The sequence below is a fragment of the Stegostoma tigrinum genome, chromosome 11 (assembly GCF_030684315.1).
Source record: "Stegostoma tigrinum isolate sSteTig4 chromosome 11, sSteTig4.hap1, whole genome shotgun sequence".
In the NCBI taxonomy this organism is placed as follows: domain Eukaryota; kingdom Metazoa; phylum Chordata; class Chondrichthyes; order Orectolobiformes; family Stegostomatidae; genus Stegostoma; species Stegostoma tigrinum.
The window spans coordinates 30,543,645-30,562,314 of NC_081364.1; the positions used below are offsets into that span (position 1 = coordinate 30,543,645).

The window sequence follows — 18,670 nt, forward strand, 5'->3', positions numbered from 1 at the left end:
ATATCCATCATTTCAGGCCCTTTCCCCAAACTGAATCAGTGAATGGATTTTAGGACAAGTACGGTATCGCTAGCAAACAAATTCAATTTAATGCTTCAGTGCGTATGTCAGATGTACTCACTTTATAACTGTGCACAGAAAATGATCTGGAAGCTCATTTAATAGTTCTTTAGTTTATTGAATTATGCAATGACCATTAAAATTATAAGCAATTAATTCCATAGAAAGATCCATATTTACTGATCACCTTAGCTTTTGCCCACATTTTTTTTTCCACTTTATCAAAATCAAATGAAAGGCAGCATTGTTACACACAGGACAAAGCCTGCTGATGTATTATGCAAAAAACAGTTCTGTCCTGCTGTTTAGCCCAATCTATGTATTTTGCCAGAAGAGAAATCAGCGTTAACGTTTCAGATCCAGTGACCGTTCTTCAGAATGGTCGCTAGACGTGAAATGTTAACTCTAACTTCTCTCCACAGCTGTTGGCAGACTTGCTGAGTTTTTCCAGCAATTTCAGTTTTTGTTTCTGATTTCCAGTATCTGCAGTTCTTTATATTTTCTTATTTTGCCAAAATAACCTGTTCACTAGGTCCAACTTTTTACTGGTTTGCTTCTTGAAGGCATTTCAATTATTTTTTGACAGCACAGTTTTGTCTCAGCAGCTATGGTGGAAGATATTGCGTTGCACCTGAGAGGATTGTGGTGTAGTTCATTGTCCGCTCAGATTGCACTGTTAACAGGCACCTATACAAAGGATAGGTTCATGGCTAGTATAATGCACTTATTTATTTGTTGAATAAGTTAATATGCAATTAGAGGTCAATAGTGCAGTCTTTTAAATTGGTTTTGGATTTGAAATGTTAACAGCTTCTCCCTTCACAGATGCTGCCAGACAGGCTGAGTTTCTCTATCACTTTCTATTGTTATTGCAGATTTCTAGTATTTACAGTATTTTGCTTTTGTTTACAATATATCTCACCTCAGTATTCCTTCTGTGTTCTCCGTAACTTTCACTTCTTCATTTCCTTCCGAGAATATTTGACTGAAAACACCTCACAATTTGCACAAAAGTGAACCTTATTCTTGAGGTTGACTATTCAGTTGCGATCTGATCCTGATCTCACTCTACATCCATACTTGAACACTTACAACAGGTGAACAAGAGACCTGAACAATTTCATTTCCCACTACCTGGGGAAATGAGGCTAATTATTATGTCATTGTTCACTAGGTTCAGATAAATAGCTTTAACACAGAGCTTGAATTGAAACAATGATCTGTCCATCTTCATGGTTCGGCTCCTCGCTACATAGGTTTGTACAGTTCCCCAGGCTGAAAACCTTGAAATGTTCCATTTTATTTGAGAGTTTATGTATTTTGTTTTGATCCACTTATCAAGTTTTCTGCACACTATATCAAGCATCAGCCCATATCATGCACCTTACATGACTGAGAAAATGATATCCATAGAATTCCAGAATGGAAACAGGCCATTCAGCCTATCGAGTCCACACCAACCCTGCAAAGAGCATCTGACCCAGACTCACTCCTTACCCTATCTCTACATTTCCCACCCTAGGCACTACAGGCAGTTTAGCAATGCCTAATCAACCTAACCTGCACATTTTGGACTGTGGGAGGAAACTGGAGCACCCGGAGGAAACCCACGCAGACACAGGGAGAATGGGCAAACTCCACACAGACAGTCATCTGAGGCTGGAATTAGTGAATTAGTCCCAGGTCCCTGGACCTGTGAGGCAGCAGTGCTAACCATTGAGCCACCATGCCGCATATAGGGAGTCTGTGTCCAAACCAGCTCTGATAGTACATTTCTGATCTCCCAACGTGACCCACCCTTCTCCAACTTGCCAATAATTTCATTCACTGAGCTCACTTGTAAGTCAGACTAGAATTAGAATTGTTTTGTAAGGATGTGAATTTTGTGGGAAATGATTTTCTTACATTGATAACAAAGACTTTTTATTCTTATTTTACAGACCCTGCCATAGTAAATGGAGTTTCCTGGTCTGAAGCATTAAACAAAATTTTTGTTGACAATTTTGAACGTGACCCTTCTCTTTTATGGCAGTACTTCGGGAGTGCTAATGGATTCTTCAGGCAATACCCAGGTATGATGTTTCCCACATTGAAACAAGGTCTTCAGAGTGATCTTAAAGTAGGCAATCTTGGATTTGGACTTCGCTGGCAAGGCGGGCATTTATTGTGCGGTTTAGTTACCCTAAAAAGATTTTAACTTTGCATACTACAATCAGTGTAGTGAAGGTGCCCCTACAGTACTCCTAGATAAGAACTTCTGTGTTTTCTTAGCAATGTTATGCAACTGCATTGTTTGCAAGGTAACTTTACAGAGGAGTTAAGATTTGATTGTTCCCATTCAATGCATTTAGATGGCAGTGAAGCTCAGAGCCATGTTGGAATTCCTGCCTGTGCATTCTGTTGTTACTTTTACCAGAGGCTGCCATGGGGAATATGGTAGTCAGTATCAGGTGACAATAATAATTAAAAGTTATGTCGATGATTGGTTTGGATATTTTACCATCTCTTTCTCTCTCTGTTCCAGTGGGCCTCATATTACACCATAAGAACCCTATGACCTAATGATATCAGGTTCCCTTTAAGTGGCTGGAGTTCTGTTAAGAACATACTACAGAAATTGGAAGAAATGCCAGACAGGAAATTGCAGGGTTGGAATAGGAAGTAGACACTCTATCCTATCAGAACATCACCAGTCTATATTTATAGTTTAAGTATAATCCAAGTGTGTAACTGGGAGTTCATCAGAACATCGCCTGTCTATAGTTATAGTTTAACTATAATCTGATTGTATAACTGGGAGTCCTTTCCCTTCCCTTTGTTGATACTTTTAGAAGACTTTATAGTTTTGGTGGTGAGTTCAGTTCTGTTTTCTGTCTATGATGCTTTCAAGCCATCTGAGGCCACCTGCAATCAGAAGTTAAGTGCATTGTTAGAAATTAGATAACCCCAGCCTAAGAAATGTGCCGGTTATCAGAATTTATTAGGTAGAGAGTATCTACAGAAATGGTAAGAAATGTAAAGGGTGGAGGTCCTCATCTTATCAACTTGCCCAAGATTAAAACAGGGAAAAGGAAGGTCATGAACATCCACACCCACCAGGAGGGCATGTCCTCACTGATAGAGCCCTCTACAATTATGTTCCCGTCATCAGGGTCTGCTTGCCTGGCCTCAAAAAGCCTGACCCCCTCAGCTATGTTCTCAGACTTCTCCCGTCAATGCTGCAGCTCCAGCATTGACCGGCATCTGTGATGGTACTGGTAGGACTGAACTACCGCTGTTTCGCTGATTAAATGGCAGCTTTTGAGGGTTCATTAAAAGCATGGGCATCCTCATGGAAAGCTGTTAACCCCTTTCTTAACCTAAATTCCTGATGGGGCTTTCAACAATGGTGGTGGTGAGGCTGCTATTAGCTTTCTAGATGCTGGATGGGGTCACCACTTACACTATTATACCTTACCTAAAGAATGTACTGTGACTGTTTACAGCTGCTAATATTGCTATTTTGATCTAATTATGTAGGAATTCAATAAGTGTTGTTATAACCAAGGAAAATGGATGAAATGACTCACCTTTTTTCAATTTAACTGGTTAACTAATGCCTACTATGGAAGGAAATCTGGAATCTTTACCTGGTCTGGTCTACAGGTAACTCCATACATATAGCAATGTGGTTGACTCTTAACCGCCCTTTGATATAGCTCTGAGCGCCAGGCAGTTCAAGGGGAAGTTAGGGTTTTGCCACAAACACTGGCGCAGTCACCAACTCTCACATTCCATGAATTATTATTTTTAAAAAAACTCTTGGTCAGTCACATCAAAGGTTTAAGTTTATTTTAATTCAAAATAGAATGAATTAAATACAAATGTCCTTCCTGACCTGCTGTAGCTTTGGTGACCGATACCATGGGGCACACACACTGTAGATGAATATCTCAAGTCCTCTTCAATAAAGACCTTGTGGCATACACAGTGCTGTGCTGTATGCATGAAACATGGTATCAGAAGTGACACTGATGTGAGTGTTGCAGAACTGTAAGAAAGCACAGCTCCACACACAAACACAGGTATGTGCAGAACTGTATGTTGCTGCCAATTTAATTTAAAAACATGGTTCAAAGAAGCAAGCTAAGTTAAAACTCTGTAAATGGAAAATAGCTGCAGCTTTTTCTCCAGCAGTTCCTTTTCAAATTATAGGGTTTATGAAGCAACACTAGAATTTTTTCCATGCACATTGGTAGAATAAACAATAGCTCCAGATTGTTGACCATGCCAGAACAGTTCTGGGTCACTACACCTTTATTACTGTCGGGAAGTGACTCAAAATATGTTTCAAAATGTGATTTACCCTAAATCGCTCTGAAGAGCAGAAAAATACACAGCAGAAGTTTTAAACCTTCCAAAGCAAGCTTTGAACCATAAGTGAAGATCACATATATTTGGTACATTTTAATATTAGGGAACAAAGTGTAAAAGAATCAATTGATTAATACATAATATCATGAACTCAGCTCACTGAATTCTGTGAATTTTCATAATTAAAGGATGACCTAATTAAAGACAAGACTTCATTAGGTATAAGGGATCATGAGGAGTCAGCTCAACGTCCATCTGATGGAAGGTTTGTACCCGGCAGTGGTGGAAATGGGAGTCAGGTTTGAGCTCCTGCCAGAGGTGGTGGAGGGAGGTAAGGTTGTGTTCCCGGAAGTGGCAGGTTTGGGACCAGTACCCAGTGCAGGAGCCTACAACTTCATTGCTGAGATTAACCCGGCGCAGACTCATGGCAGTGCTGGTGTCTTTGATAGAGGCAAGATGGTGCTGAAGAATGGTGACACAGTTCTGTGGCAGTGAAGGAACTTAAGACTGGCTGACTGCTTCGTGCTAGTGTTGATCTCGGCATTGGGAGGGAAGAGCCTGGAACCTGGTCCATGGCTAAGCACTTAAGAAGGACCGTAATGTTGAACGTTTAACTTTATTTATTTATTTTAGAACTTAACCCCAAGATTTTGTACCTAGGTACCTTTGTACCTAAGATGATGCTAGAAATGATAACCTTTGACTGCACTCCTCTGCCTCTGTACTTGAGTACATTTGACACTAAAATCTAATTCTATTCTAATTTGAAAGCATACCTACTGAGAAAGGAAACGCACTTCTGAGAACAATTGACATATGCAGAAGTGCTGAGGTTGTGAATCAATAGGAAGAGCATGTTCATGGCTGTATGGATTAGGAGAGAGGTGGTAGGAACTGCAGATTTTGGAGAATCTGAGATAATAAGATGAAGAGCTGGATGAACACATCAGGCCAAGCAGCATCAGAGGAGCAGGAAAGCTAACATTTTGGGCCTGGAGCCTTCTTCAGAAAAATGATTAGGATTTGCTTTATGCAGACATATTCCTGTCACAGGCAAAGGGCAGGATACACATATTGCAAAGGACATCACAAAAAGGGGAAGAGGTATGTCCAGCTAGAGAAAAGCAAGAAGCAAAATCATTTTTGCACATGAGTATCTGGGTGAATTGAAGCCAACAAGTACTTAGAGATGTTTACTGGTGTGATATCAATTGAGGAGTCCACTGAGTCACTTGATACCATGCAATAGCTATCTTCAGTCAAATTGAGGTTTGGTGGGTGACTGTTGGAATTCAGTCTGCAAAAGGAGACCATCAGGTCAACATATGGTGTCAGCTAGATAGTGGTGCATTTCACAACACCATGATGTTCATAGGCCTATGTGAAGTGTCAAGACAGTTAAAAAAATGAAGCCAATTGAATAGACCCTGGAGGACTACAACGATGTGTTACAGAGTTATGATGTCTTCCAGGAGAATGTCATCTTGAACTAGATGGGAAATAATGATCAAGACGACACCTGACAAGGAAAGTTCCAGTTGCCTTCAAGCCCAGCCGAAAAGACTAGATAGAACAGCAGGAATAGAAGGGAGTCATTGAGAAAATAATAAGTCCTACAGAATAGATCAGCAACATAGTGTTAGTTAAGCACCCTGGGAAGCTGAGAGCAAGGATCAAAGCAAATCCCTGAATAAAGATCTCACTACCCCCATGCCAAGCATCGAAGGAATTTTGCCAAAATTTTCAAAAGCTAAAACCTTCACCACCTTGGATGCAATTGGTGGCTACTGGCAAGGAGGAATGGATGAAAGAAACAGTTTTCTAACCACATTCCGGCAATCTTTGGGAATTATAGATGGTTGTGCATGCCATTTGTCATATCACTGCTCCAGAAGAATCATAATGCAGACAACACAAGATAGCTAGTGATCTTCTCAGAGTGGAAGCTACACCTGCTAGTGAATGGATGCTGTGGAGCAACAGCAGAAACCATTGCTGACCACAATCAAACAAGAGTTTCTGCAACATGGTCCAATTTTCATGTTCAACTTCATTGTCATTATCATGAGACTTGAATATGCAATGGTGGCACATGTTTTCAAAATTACATTGTGCTTGTCATAAATATTTCACACTACATTAATTTCAGTTTATTCATATGTACGTCTTTGTAATTTGTTGAGACCAGTTGGACAGAGATCTAAATGGACTTACATGTCTCATGGATTGATGTTTGTGTTCACACTTCATTGAGTGTTCATGTTTGTGTCCAGTTTTGTATTCAGTTGAACTTGCTGGCTCATCTACCCCTCCCAGTCAGACATTATGAAGGACACTGCCTGACAGCAATCGCAGAGGTATAATTGAACTGCTGTCACGCAAGATACCATACATTTTATCTCAGTCTGTGACTCTGAACACAAATAACAGTTGACCTTCTATAACAAAGAAAATCCCTAACCTTGAAAATCAAGTGTGGCATTTGTTGAGCAGTGCAGTACAATGTAGGAAGCACAAAAGGACAAAACGTCAAAACTTAACAGTAGCAAGAATCTTGAGTTAAGGAAATTCTGCCTCACCATAGTTTTGTTTGAACAATAGAATGTTAAAAATCTGTAAGTGCCAAGAGCAGCAAAGAGTGAAAAGCATCCGGATCATTCAAACAGCATCCTCTTTCTATTTTTGTGCAGAGAAAACCCTGGGAAGCTTAAAAGAAAGAATTCACATCAGCAGACCTAAGTTTACCTAACCAACCATTAAATTGAAATACAGACAACAGCATCTCACTGTTGCAAAAATCAAAAGGACTGAGACAAAAATTGACATTCTGCATTGTCTGGGCCTGGATTTTTGATCTTTCAAATTTTTTTAACCCTGTCTACATTCTTCATCACCCATCCTGTGCTAAACCATTTGTACTTTGTCTGTATTAATTGCATTTGAGTTTGTACGTACATTTTGAAGATGTGTAGTATAAGGTGCATGGATTATAAATCGTTTCATTTCACTGGTTTTGTTAAAGTTTACTGGTTTTCTATTGTCCTTGGGTAGCTGTCGGTCAGGCAAATTGGGTCTTTGGGTTCTCATTGGGTGTTGATACATCTATGAATGTTGTGATGACTTGTGGAACAGTAGGGCATGGTTATTGGCACACTATTCTCAGTTAAACAGTAGTAATAGTAAATTCAAAGTCCTGGAAGGACTCTGTCTGACCATGCCCCGAGATGGAGACAGTGCTGACACAATCTTTAGATCCCTCATTTTCTTACCTTGACTGATTGTCTTCAGCAAAACCCCTCCAATTGCAGTCACATTCAGGACATCAGGCCCTTTTGACTTCACTCCTCTATGCCCCAACCCTGACTCTGTCTTACCTTGGATCCTGATTTCAAAACTCCATGCCCTGAACCCCACTCCACAAAGCATCATTGACTCGACTTTAACAGCCCCATCTTCCATTTTCCTGCTTCTCTTCCTTGTGCCATGGAATTACAGAAGGATCTTACACACAATGGCATCAAGTCAAATGCTCCATGCCACTTTTAAACGATCATGAAGTAGGTGCCATGTGATTTATATTTGCTATTAATTTTATCTTCAACATAAGGGTTCATTGAAAACTATCCTGCTTTAGTGAACATCGACTGGTTTATTGTGTCCCAATATTCCCAAGCCCTGTAATTGATGGCTTTAATTATGTAAGGAGAGTGAGTTCCTGAACTGTCTAAGCCAAAGCCCTGGGTTTAAAACACTGATGTGATCTAATCAGAAGTCTTTTATACCTACTTTAAGCTATTTTAACAACAGCCCATGTGATTCTAAGCCAGGGAGAGAAAGCTTCTGGATATTCAGTCCCACATTTGACATGAACAGAAGCCTGCCCCTAGCCAGATGCCATGAAAAGCATGGAACTGGCCTCAACCTAATTTACATGCTATTTGTATGTTCACTCCTCCTGTACTTGCCATCGAAAAAGCCTTCTGACTTTCAGGGCCGTTTCCTCCTTATTATAAAATAACCATTTCCTTTTGGTACCTGTATCTTGACTAAACATATTACAAAGCTGTGAACCATTAATCTTTCCCCACTTGAGACTTTTGGCATGTTAGGCAGTTATCCTTGAGCATCTATTATAATTTTTGTTGCTGATATTACTTAATTTCTCCTCAGTTCTTGATTTCATCTACCATTACTTCAGTTTGTGGAGCTGAGGGTAGGTCACCAACTTTGAGCAGTGACAATTTAATGATAGTGAAATGCCTATAAAATTTTTCTATCATTCTGACATTTCATGTCCATCACTGTCAATTTGAAGGATATGAGAATAATCTCTTCTTTATACCCCATGCAGTTGCAGTGCTTTTATTCATTTAATTTCCACTGGATCTGCTAGGATTGACAGGATACAATATCATTCCCAATACATTTTCAATTTGACCGTTTTGTGGGCATGGAAAAGTGAAATTTTGCTGCAGGAGCTAAAGCAACATTTGCTTCTGCAATATTCAGTTTCACTAATGACTTAGCTCAGTGCCTCACTTGACACTTACTTGACTTTGAATTTTCTGTTTGATGCATGGAAGCCCTTTGTTCTTTTGCTTGCTCAAGAAGAACACTTTGGTGGGTTAGATTAACTATTCACTTTGGGGTTTTTTTTGTATATCGCACCCAATTTTTGATGCCATACAATTTTTTTAGGTTTCTTTGATGCACATAGATGCCAATTGATCATCATGTCACATCAAAGAATGTCAAACTTTCTTTATATCATGAAATAATCAGGCAAGAGCTAAACAGGACTAATAGTTAAAGTATAATACATACAGATGCATTGCAGTCACCATAATGAAAACAGAGTTTGTGTATGATACTCTGCAAGCTAACTATTCATAAAAAAATTGATACTCAAGACATTTTGCTTTCAATTGGATTCTTGAGTTTTTCCATTTTTAGTTAAAGTGTTTTGTGTGAGATTAAGGCACCTTGGTCCACAGTTAATTTCCTCATGCATTCTTCAGAACAAGCACTTTCCACCTCAGCAGTGGAAGGTGAGATTTCACTTAAAATTATTGAGAGGGAAAGGAAAAAAAGTACTTACTGAAGGCACAGAGGTGATACAAGTGACATATAATTGTAAAAATCTTTCACTTTTATACGTATACATGTTTTCACTTGCACTCTTAAAAGCCTGTTCTAATGTATTTTTCATTGTCGGACCTGGTTAAGTTCAGATGGATGAACAGTTTCAAGCAGTAACAAGCATCGCACATCTTTCACAAGCACTTAGCCCCATACCTGCAGACAGCATTAGACATCATGGATCCTTCAAGCACAATGTTCAGGACTGCAGTGTTGTAGTTTAATGTGGATAACGGTGAGGCTCAACACAATATGCAGCAATTTTGCTAGGCCTGGCTTGCACATAGCTTTTCACAGTTACATCCACTCTGTGAGTGAGATTATTTAATCAGTGATATCTGGGAGGAAAAGGTTAATTCAATTTATCAGCTTTTCAAGCGAGTGCACTGCCATTCAAGACTGCAAGGTGTATAATGGACAGCTCTTACATCCCCCTTCTTGAGAGCAGAGTGGTAGGAGCAGCAGCACAAAGTGTGAGTTCTAGCATGTACACTGCTGTCCTATTGACGTTCAAATGCTTTAATTCAACTTTGCCTTCTATCAGCGCTGGAAGGGTCAAAAGAAAATTCCTCAAGATTCCTCTTAACCAACTGGTTTTCATGACATACTTCACTGCACAGTGCTCCTAGATGATGTGCTAACTTAAGTCTTCAGAGTGACATAACAATAGAGCTACGTGATGTTTGTTTACGGTCACTTCAACTGCTACTTTGCACCTAACCATTGGTACAATGTATCATGCATAGACAATGGGATGCGAGATTGCCGGAAGGTATCAAGTGTATAATTAGATTGATAATGGGACATTTATTCAGCAGAAACAGGTCAAGTAATGCAACATTCTGAAAAGGTTCACATGTTCTTTGCACTGACTAGGGGCTGCTTACCAGATTACCAACAGGATCTTAAACGTCCAAACCAAGTCTATTCATCCTGGAGACGAAAAGTGGCTTTGATTGGTTTCTCTCATGTTAAATAATACATTGCTCTATCATGTTCTTTTGGGTTGTCCTCTGGTCGATGTCCTGATCCTCCTCCTAAACCATATTCTCAGAAGATTTCTATCAATCCTCTATTTCTTCTACATCCTGAACACTGCTCCCTCCCCACCCCGGCTTTGTCAGATCCAGTTGTCAAGAGCACAGCATGTTAGAATGATGTGGCACATCCAGTCTTATTGTACTAGAGATAATGGGAACTGCAGATGCTGGAGATTCCAAGATAATAAAATGTGAGGCTGGATGAACACAGCAGGCCAAGCAGCATCTCAGGAGCACAAAAGCTGACGTTTCGGGCCTAGACCCTTCATCAGAGAGGGGGATGGGGGGAGGGAACTGGAATAAATAGGGAGAGAGGGGGAGGCGGACCGAAGATGGAGAGTAAAGAAGATAGGTGGAGAGGGTGTAGGTGGGGAGGTAGGGAGGGGATAGGTCAGTCCAGGGAAGACGGACAGGTCAAGGAGGTGGGATGAGGTTAGTAGGTAGCTGGGGGTGCGGCTTGGGGTGGGAGGAAGGGATGGGTGAGAGGAAGAACCGGTTAGGGAGGCAGAGACAGGTTGGACTGGTTTTGGGATGCAGTGGGTGGGGGGGAAGAGCTGGGCTGGTTGTGTGGTGCAGTGGGGGGAGGGGATGAACTGGGCTGGTTTAGGGATGCAGTAGGGGAAGGGGAGATTTTGAAACTGGTGAAGTCCACATTGATACCATATGGCTGCAGGGTTCCCAGGCGGAATATGAGTTGCTGTTCCTGCAACCTTCGGGTGGCATCATTGTGGCAGTGCAGGAGGCCCATGATGGACATGTCATCAAGAGAATGGGAGGGGGAGTGGAAATGGTTTGCAACTGGGAGGTGCAGTTGTTTGTTGCGAACTGAGCGGAGGTGTTCTGCAAAGCGGTCCCCAAGCCTCCGCTTGGTTTCCCCAATGTAGAGGAAGCCGCACCGGGTACAGTGGATGCAGTATACCACATTGGCAGATGTGCAGGTGAACCTCTGCTTAATGTGGAATGTCATCTTGGGGCCTGGGATGGGGGTGAGGGAGGAGGTGTGGGGACAAGTGTAGCATTTCCTGCGGTTGCAGGGGAAGGTGCCGGGTGTGGTGGGGTTGGAGGGCAGTGTGGAGCGAACAAGGGAGTCACAGAGAGAGTGGTCTCGCCGGAAAGCAGACAGGGGAGGGGATGGAAAAATGTCTTGGGTGGTGGGGTCGGATTGTAAATGGCGGAAGTGTCGGAGGATAATGCGTTGTATCCGGAGGTTGGTAGGGTGGTGTGTGAGAACGAGGGGGATCCTCTTGGGGCGGTTGTGGCGGGGGCGGGGTGTGAGGGATGTGTCGCGGGAAATGCGGGAGACGCGGTCAAGGGCGTTCTCGATCACCGTGGGGGGAAAGTTGCGGTCCTTAAAGAACTTGGACATCTGGGATGTGCGGGAGTGGAATGTTGTATTATTGTACTTATTGTACTATCAGGTTTGGTCAGAGTGATTCAGCCATCAAAACTAATAGTCTGTTTCACTCTGGTCTTGGAGGAAGTGTAAGCAGTGTTGTATCTTCATTCATTGTCATTCTGAGAGTTTTCAATAGGATAGTCGTGGTCTCCCAGCAGCCAGCCCTATATGGCCAGTCGACCTTGAAAGGAGGCAGGAACCTGTGAGTTCTCCAGTTTGTATGTAACACGGTGGATCCCAGTATATCTGAGGCAGACCTCCATAATTTTACATTGATGGCCACACACAACTCTGAAGTTGATAGAACAGAAGCCTGTGCTGTTGGTAGGGTCTGCAGTTTAGTCATGGGGCGCTCTTAAAGCAAAATGATAACGCTCTGCACCAAGGGAAAGCTAACACTGATAGAGAATCCCACGGCCCACACTGTTTCTCTCTGTCTTAGGGGAAGGATTTGAAACGCTATGAAAATGACATCAATGACATTCTGGATGCATTTATGGGTCCATGTTCAGGAGAGGTCGCACAGGTCACCTGAGAGTAACCGTGATCTTAATGGCCATTGGGATGACTTTGTGAAACACCCAGTGTTTCTGAGCACAGGTCCTGTATGAATAGATGGCACAGTTTGATGATGATGGTTTGGCTCATCTTTAAGCAGAAACTGCACTGTCTTTCAGAGACTCGAAGAAAATTACAGTGAGGCCCATAAATCCAGAGCCTCAACATCCACCTCTTGTGTCCTTGATAGAACTTCATCTACTGATCCTCCCTCTGGAGACTGCACAGCTGCTGGCAGTTTCTTCTCTTGCTGATGACATTGTAGTGTTTCTCTCCTTCTCTCTTGTTTTTGCATCTGAAGCAAAGCCACAGGGTACCCAGCCATAGCAAGGTCCGTGTTAGATGCATGACCAGGTGATCTGTGGTGAAGGTCAGAAAGATAACACAATGTTATTGAAAGAATTCCTGAGCCCTTACATTCATCACATTGAAACCTCTTGTTTTGCCTTTACATAACGTGGCATGGTGGCTTCCTGATGATTTCATTGTCATGCCTCCAGAAAGAGCTCTGATGAATGTAGCCTTCTCCAAATATACTTTGCTTAACCAAAGTTTTCACCGTAAATTGTAGGAGTAGATTTCTGCCTGTAAGTCAACAAGATGGCGCACCCCACCAAAGAAAAGGTACCCATGCACATCTCAGACCATGCCCTGGTGTGCTTTCAGTTAATAAGGCCGTATGGCATAGTGACAGAAAGAGGCCATTCAACTGTTCCACCATTGATTGAGGTCATGGCTGATCTAATAATCCTGAACTCCACTTATTTGCCTTTTCATCCATTCCCTTGCTGATTAAATTTACACACTTAAATCTGTATCATTTTAATTATGTATCAGCCTTAAATATACGTAATGACCTAGTCTCAACAGCCCCCTGCTGTAAGGAATTCCACGGATTCACCACTCTGTGGGAGTATGCTCTCTATCTTAAATGTGCAAACCCTTATTCTGAAATTACACCCTCTGGTGTTGGATTCGCCCACAAGGCGCAACAAACTTTCCACATTTTCCCTGTCAAACTGGTTAAGAACAACAAGTTCAACAAGTTTACTCCTTGTTCCTCTATATTCCAATGAATGCACGTCTAATTTACTCAACCGGTCCTCATAAGACCATTCCTTCATACCTGGTATCAGCCTTGTGTGCCTTTGCTGGACTGCCTCCAAAGCCAGTGTATCTTTCCTTTGATAAGGGGCCCAAAACTGTTCACAGTGTTCCGACTGAGGCCTGATTAATGCCTTGTATAGTTTCAGTACAACTTCCCCACAATTATATTCCATTCCTTTTGAAATAAAAGCCAACATTACATTAACTTTCCCTGAAATTAACACCAATGGCTCATATCTTATTAAGTAGCCTGTAGTTTTTTTCTGAAAATCCAAATACAATCCACTTCTCCTTTATCTATTTTGCTTGCTACGTCCTCAAATTGTTGTTGAAGTAAAAGTCAGGCATGACTTCCTCTTCATGAAGCCATGCTGACTCTGTTTGATTATATTATACACTTTTAAATGCTCTGCTAGACATCCTTATATGGCCTATAATTATCTATTTTTTGTCTCCTTCCTTTTTCAAGTAAAGATGTTACATCAGCAATGTCTTCCAGCCCCAGCATTTCTGATAGGAAAAGCTCATGTGACACATTTATGTACTTTTGTCTGATTACATTTGCTTAGCTGACAATGACAAGGGGACAAATAATACATACAATATAATGATCATAATTGCTTGAGGCCATAGTTCATCTTGGAGAGTGAATGACCTGGTGGATTGCATTACCGAATCACTAGAGACACATTTCTTGCAATGCCTCCAGCACAGTCTCAGATACTAAAAGTTTTACCAACCAATCTCACCTTCCCCCCCCACCACCGAAGAGAAAGGAGTTATTTACTCTGCTTGCTTTGCCTGTCATGCCATCTATTTTGTGAGTTGCAGGCTCAACCTGAGACTCAAAATCATCCCCCATATTCATGCCCCCTTTTGTGTTGCTGTCCCAATGGCTCCTATGATCTGTCAACCCCTCTCCATTTCTGCTGAACCCCTTCATATAACTATTAATGTTCCAATTTTACCCCCCGGTGCTCAGGCTTTGCAAACCATATGATCTACACCCTCCTCATGCGGATGCCAAAGTTTCTGTGACCTGTAACAACTCCTGCTTCTGAAGTTCTCAGTCCCCTCGAAAGGTTAATTGTTCTGATCTAGAATTGTCAGTTTTCATTGTAATCATTTCCTCATTTACCCAACACAATTCAATCTTGAGTTAATCACCTTGTCCAGAATTTCCTGGACTATTCCCTGATAAGGACCTCTTACCACGTTGGGGTGGCATGGTGGCTCAGAGGTTAGCACTGTTGCCTCACAGCACCAGGGGCCTGGGCTTGATTCCAGCCTCAAGTAACTGTCTGTGTGGAGTTTGCACATTCTCCCTGTGTCTGCGTGGGTTTCCTCCGGTGCTCCAGTTTCCTCCCACAGTCCAAAGATATGCAGGCTAGGTGGATCGGCCATGGTAAATTGCCTGTAGTGTTCAGTAACATGTAGATTAGGTGAGTGCTGTACGGGGGATGAGGACAGTCCACCTGATTGAAAGTTCAGTGTTCCCCATCGTGATGAGCTGCTTGCCTCTTTTACTGCACTAAAAAAGAATGCAAGACACATAGATTGGCACTTCCAGTTAAGTGCAAAATTGAGAAAGCAAGCCAAGAGGCATAAGATGTATGCCATGCAGATGAATCAGATGTATGTGTTTCTGGGCACTAGGTGACCCACTGGTCATCGGTGTCCCCGAACAGCAAAGTGATGTTCTGAGGGCCTGAAATACTATGTGAGTTGGTCTGAGTTCAGGCCTGGTGATGTTGTGATGCTGGTGGTTTGTCAATACCAACTTGCATGGACGAAGAGTTGAAGAGGATGCCATAGCGTATGAAAGACATCATGCTGAAGACACAGATGGTTGATGGCCAAGATAAGCAGTCAGGGTTCCATGATATCCACAATGGCTGTCTAGAGATGAGCCCTGGAATATCACATCCAAAGGTGTCAAGGGAACTTCAAATAACAACTCTTTAAAGGGAAGACTTAGACCTTCTTTGGCTACAGAGATGCCAATGGGCTGATTACCCTTCTCTTAGCAGAAAGCCATCTCCTGTGGATATCATGGAACCCAGAGGATGATTTGTATATTGTTTTAATTGTTGTGTTCTTACTCTATGCATATTTCTAATCTGCTTATATGTATTTTTTAAAATCTTTTCTCATGTTCAGCAGCTAATAAACTCACCCTCTCTTTAAGCCTGGTTAGTTTGGCTCCTTTTAATACATAAATAAATTTGGATTGAGAAACGATAACCACAAGAGAAGTGAACCTTTATAAATTAACCTTATTGTGACCAATGGAGAGATGGCTCGAATTAAAAAGGGGAGCCATCACCCTGAAACATAACCATTTAGAGCTATCTCGTCCCAAATTGGAATGAATTGGGGGACCCTTTGGCCAGTGCTGCTTGTAACATTAGATGTATAAAAATGTACATTAGGTGCCACAGTAGGACCCATTCTTGACTTGTCACCCATGTAAGCAGGAAAATTCTTGTATTTGGAAGCGTACTTGAAAACCAGCATGAATACATTTTCGCACAGGCCTTTATGTGTAATGAACAAAGAGGAGGGACAACGATATTACAAACTTTGGAACTTTAGTAACCGTTTGTGGATCAAACAAATCAACAAAAGATAAGCTGTCATCCATGGAAAGCAGCAGTAGTAACTTTGTCTGGAATAAGCTGTTAAGGAATAATGACAGGCTGTTACGTAGAGATTGAAAGTAATTAGCCATGTCTTGGAAAAGAGGGAATCAAGATTACATTGACAAAACTGCTTTAGCACCTGCTTGATAAACTGGCTACCTTGATGCCACAAAGGACAACTGATGGCCCTGCAGGAGAATTTAAGGAGTTAACTGTAGAAAGGTTGTGTCTTCAAACACATAGTGAAGGCCAAATATAACAAGGAACAAAGAAGTTACTTCTGATAAGAAGGCAAGCTGCAGACTTGCAGTAATTTGGATGAAAAAACTTACAGAATCACCAATAATGAACTGAAGGTCCAAAATCTGTACAAGAGTCAAACAATAGAAATCCCCCTTTAACAAAACTTCAAAGAAAAACACCACGTAAGGATCAAACACTAGACACTTTCAGAAACAGACATTATTGGTGAAATCTGACCAAGTGTGACCATTAATCGGGTAATAGCCAAGTTGGGTTGTGAGGCTTAATTTGCTTACTTAACTGGCCTTATTTTTGTTGCTACATGCAATAACATTTATTTCCTTGCTTCAGTACTTGATTGTCTATGAGATTTCTTAATAAATAGCCAGATTTAAGGTACTTTGTGATGGGTTTACCCAGAAGAAGTGGAAATGTGGCACTTACGCACAAAACTACTGGGGTTGGGCTGTATAAAAACATGACTAGATTTTCTTTACCTATTTTAAGATCTTATTTGCAACTTTTACAGAAAAATAGGTGAAGTGTGTGCTTTTTGAAGGCATTCAAAGAACTCTCCAAAAGGGAAATTCACTTCTTAAAACGCATCTGTGGTGACAGGCAGACAGTTGTTCTGTCCTGGGCCTCAAATAAATCATCCTGCACCTATCTTTTAGGTTTTTGCTATGCCTCAACAGATCTGTCCCATCAGCTGGCTTCAATGAACCAACAAGTGGTTCTCAGTACCCTTTTGAAACCAGCAGATCCAGTAGAAAACAAATGTTAGTGACACTGAACCCGAAACTGGTTTGCGCCTCCTTCAAATTATTGCTTCAAATCTGAGCTCCCAAAGCCTTACCAATTTAGCTTAAACCGTTACCAACTGCATTATAAATCTCCCTGCAAGGATATCGGTCATGTTTCTGCAAACCTGCAAACTATCCGTCTTGCCTAGGTCCCACACATCCAGGACCAGGCCTCATGCCTCAGATATCTGATGCCTCCTTCCTGGCACAGTTCTTCTGCTTTTTATTCAATCAATCATTCTTTCAATTCTCCTATTTCTATATTCACCAGCATTTGGGACTGAAAGTAAGTGTGAGGTTTGCATTAGAGGCCTGACTGCACATTGTCATATCATACTCTTTGGATCCTAAGGAGAAAATCTTCCACAATGTCGCCTCAAGTTAGATTTTAAAATATTCCACATTTTACTGATATATTGCAACTACTTTCATTATATAGAAGGAAATCAGTGACTGTAAAGGTTACAGCTCATTGAATTTTTACTTGGCCAGTTCCTTTCAAACAACAACTGCCTTGTCTTCCAACCTTCAGTGTGCACTTATGTCCTTCAGGTTAACGGTGCTTTGTTAGCCAGGCATAATGAATGCATGAGATCATTTTAGAAAGCAGTCAGCATAAGAAAGCACTTTTTATATATCAATAATATTACCTTAGTCTGCTCATAGAAATAACTTTGAAACAATAAAAAGAGACATTTAAAAATGTGTTATTGCATGAGACATAGATCAAAAGATGTTGACTTTCACATTCCTCTTGATTACATCATTTTCTAAACTACTTGATTCCTTGAAAATAGGCATAAAGTGGGAGCCAGATGAAAATGGAGTGATTGCATTTGACTGCAGAAATCGCAAATGGTAGGTAATAGTTTAGAGCCATTGTGCATACTTCTACATTTAGTTTGGAGACCATATAATACAAATTTCCCTTTTGTTTGGTGCAGGTACATTCAGGCAGCTACTTCACCCAAAGATGTTATCATTTTGGTTGATGTCAGTGGAAGCATGAAAGGACTTCGCATGACAATAGCCAAACAAACAGTTTCTTCCATCCTGGACACACTTGGAGATGATGATTTTTTCAATATTATTGCAGTAAGAATATTTGCCTTGTTCAGAATATAACCTGGTTGTAAAAATGATAGTGATCAGGAAGTTAGAAGTAGTGCTACTGGTAAGATATAGCTTTAGTCATTACAGATTTACATGAAACCTGTGAAAATGAGGTAAGAATTTTGTCTTACTGGAAGTGAACAAATGTACATATATTGGAGTGCATGGTTAATATATACATGAGAAAACATAGGAAAGCTGTCCAATGCCCTGGCT

The 18,670-nt window shown here is 41.2% G+C and overlaps 1 protein-coding gene across 6 annotated transcripts in view; it reads left to right on the forward strand.

Annotated features, from left to right (window-relative positions):
* cacna2d3a (calcium channel, voltage-dependent, alpha 2/delta subunit 3a) overlaps nucleotides 1–18,670 on the forward strand; it is an 807,750-nt gene that overhangs the window by 361,397 nt on the left and 427,683 nt on the right. For all 6 annotated transcript variants that reach the window (XM_059649881.1, XM_048547899.1, XM_048547901.2 and 3 more), the window contains 3 exons: nucleotides 2,001–2,132; nucleotides 18,139–18,199; nucleotides 18,286–18,436. In XM_059649881.1, coding sequence (XP_059505864.1) covers nucleotides 2,001–2,132; nucleotides 18,139–18,199; nucleotides 18,286–18,436 — 344 coding nt within the window. The remainder of the gene's footprint in view (nucleotides 1–2,000; nucleotides 2,133–18,138; nucleotides 18,200–18,285; nucleotides 18,437–18,670) is intronic.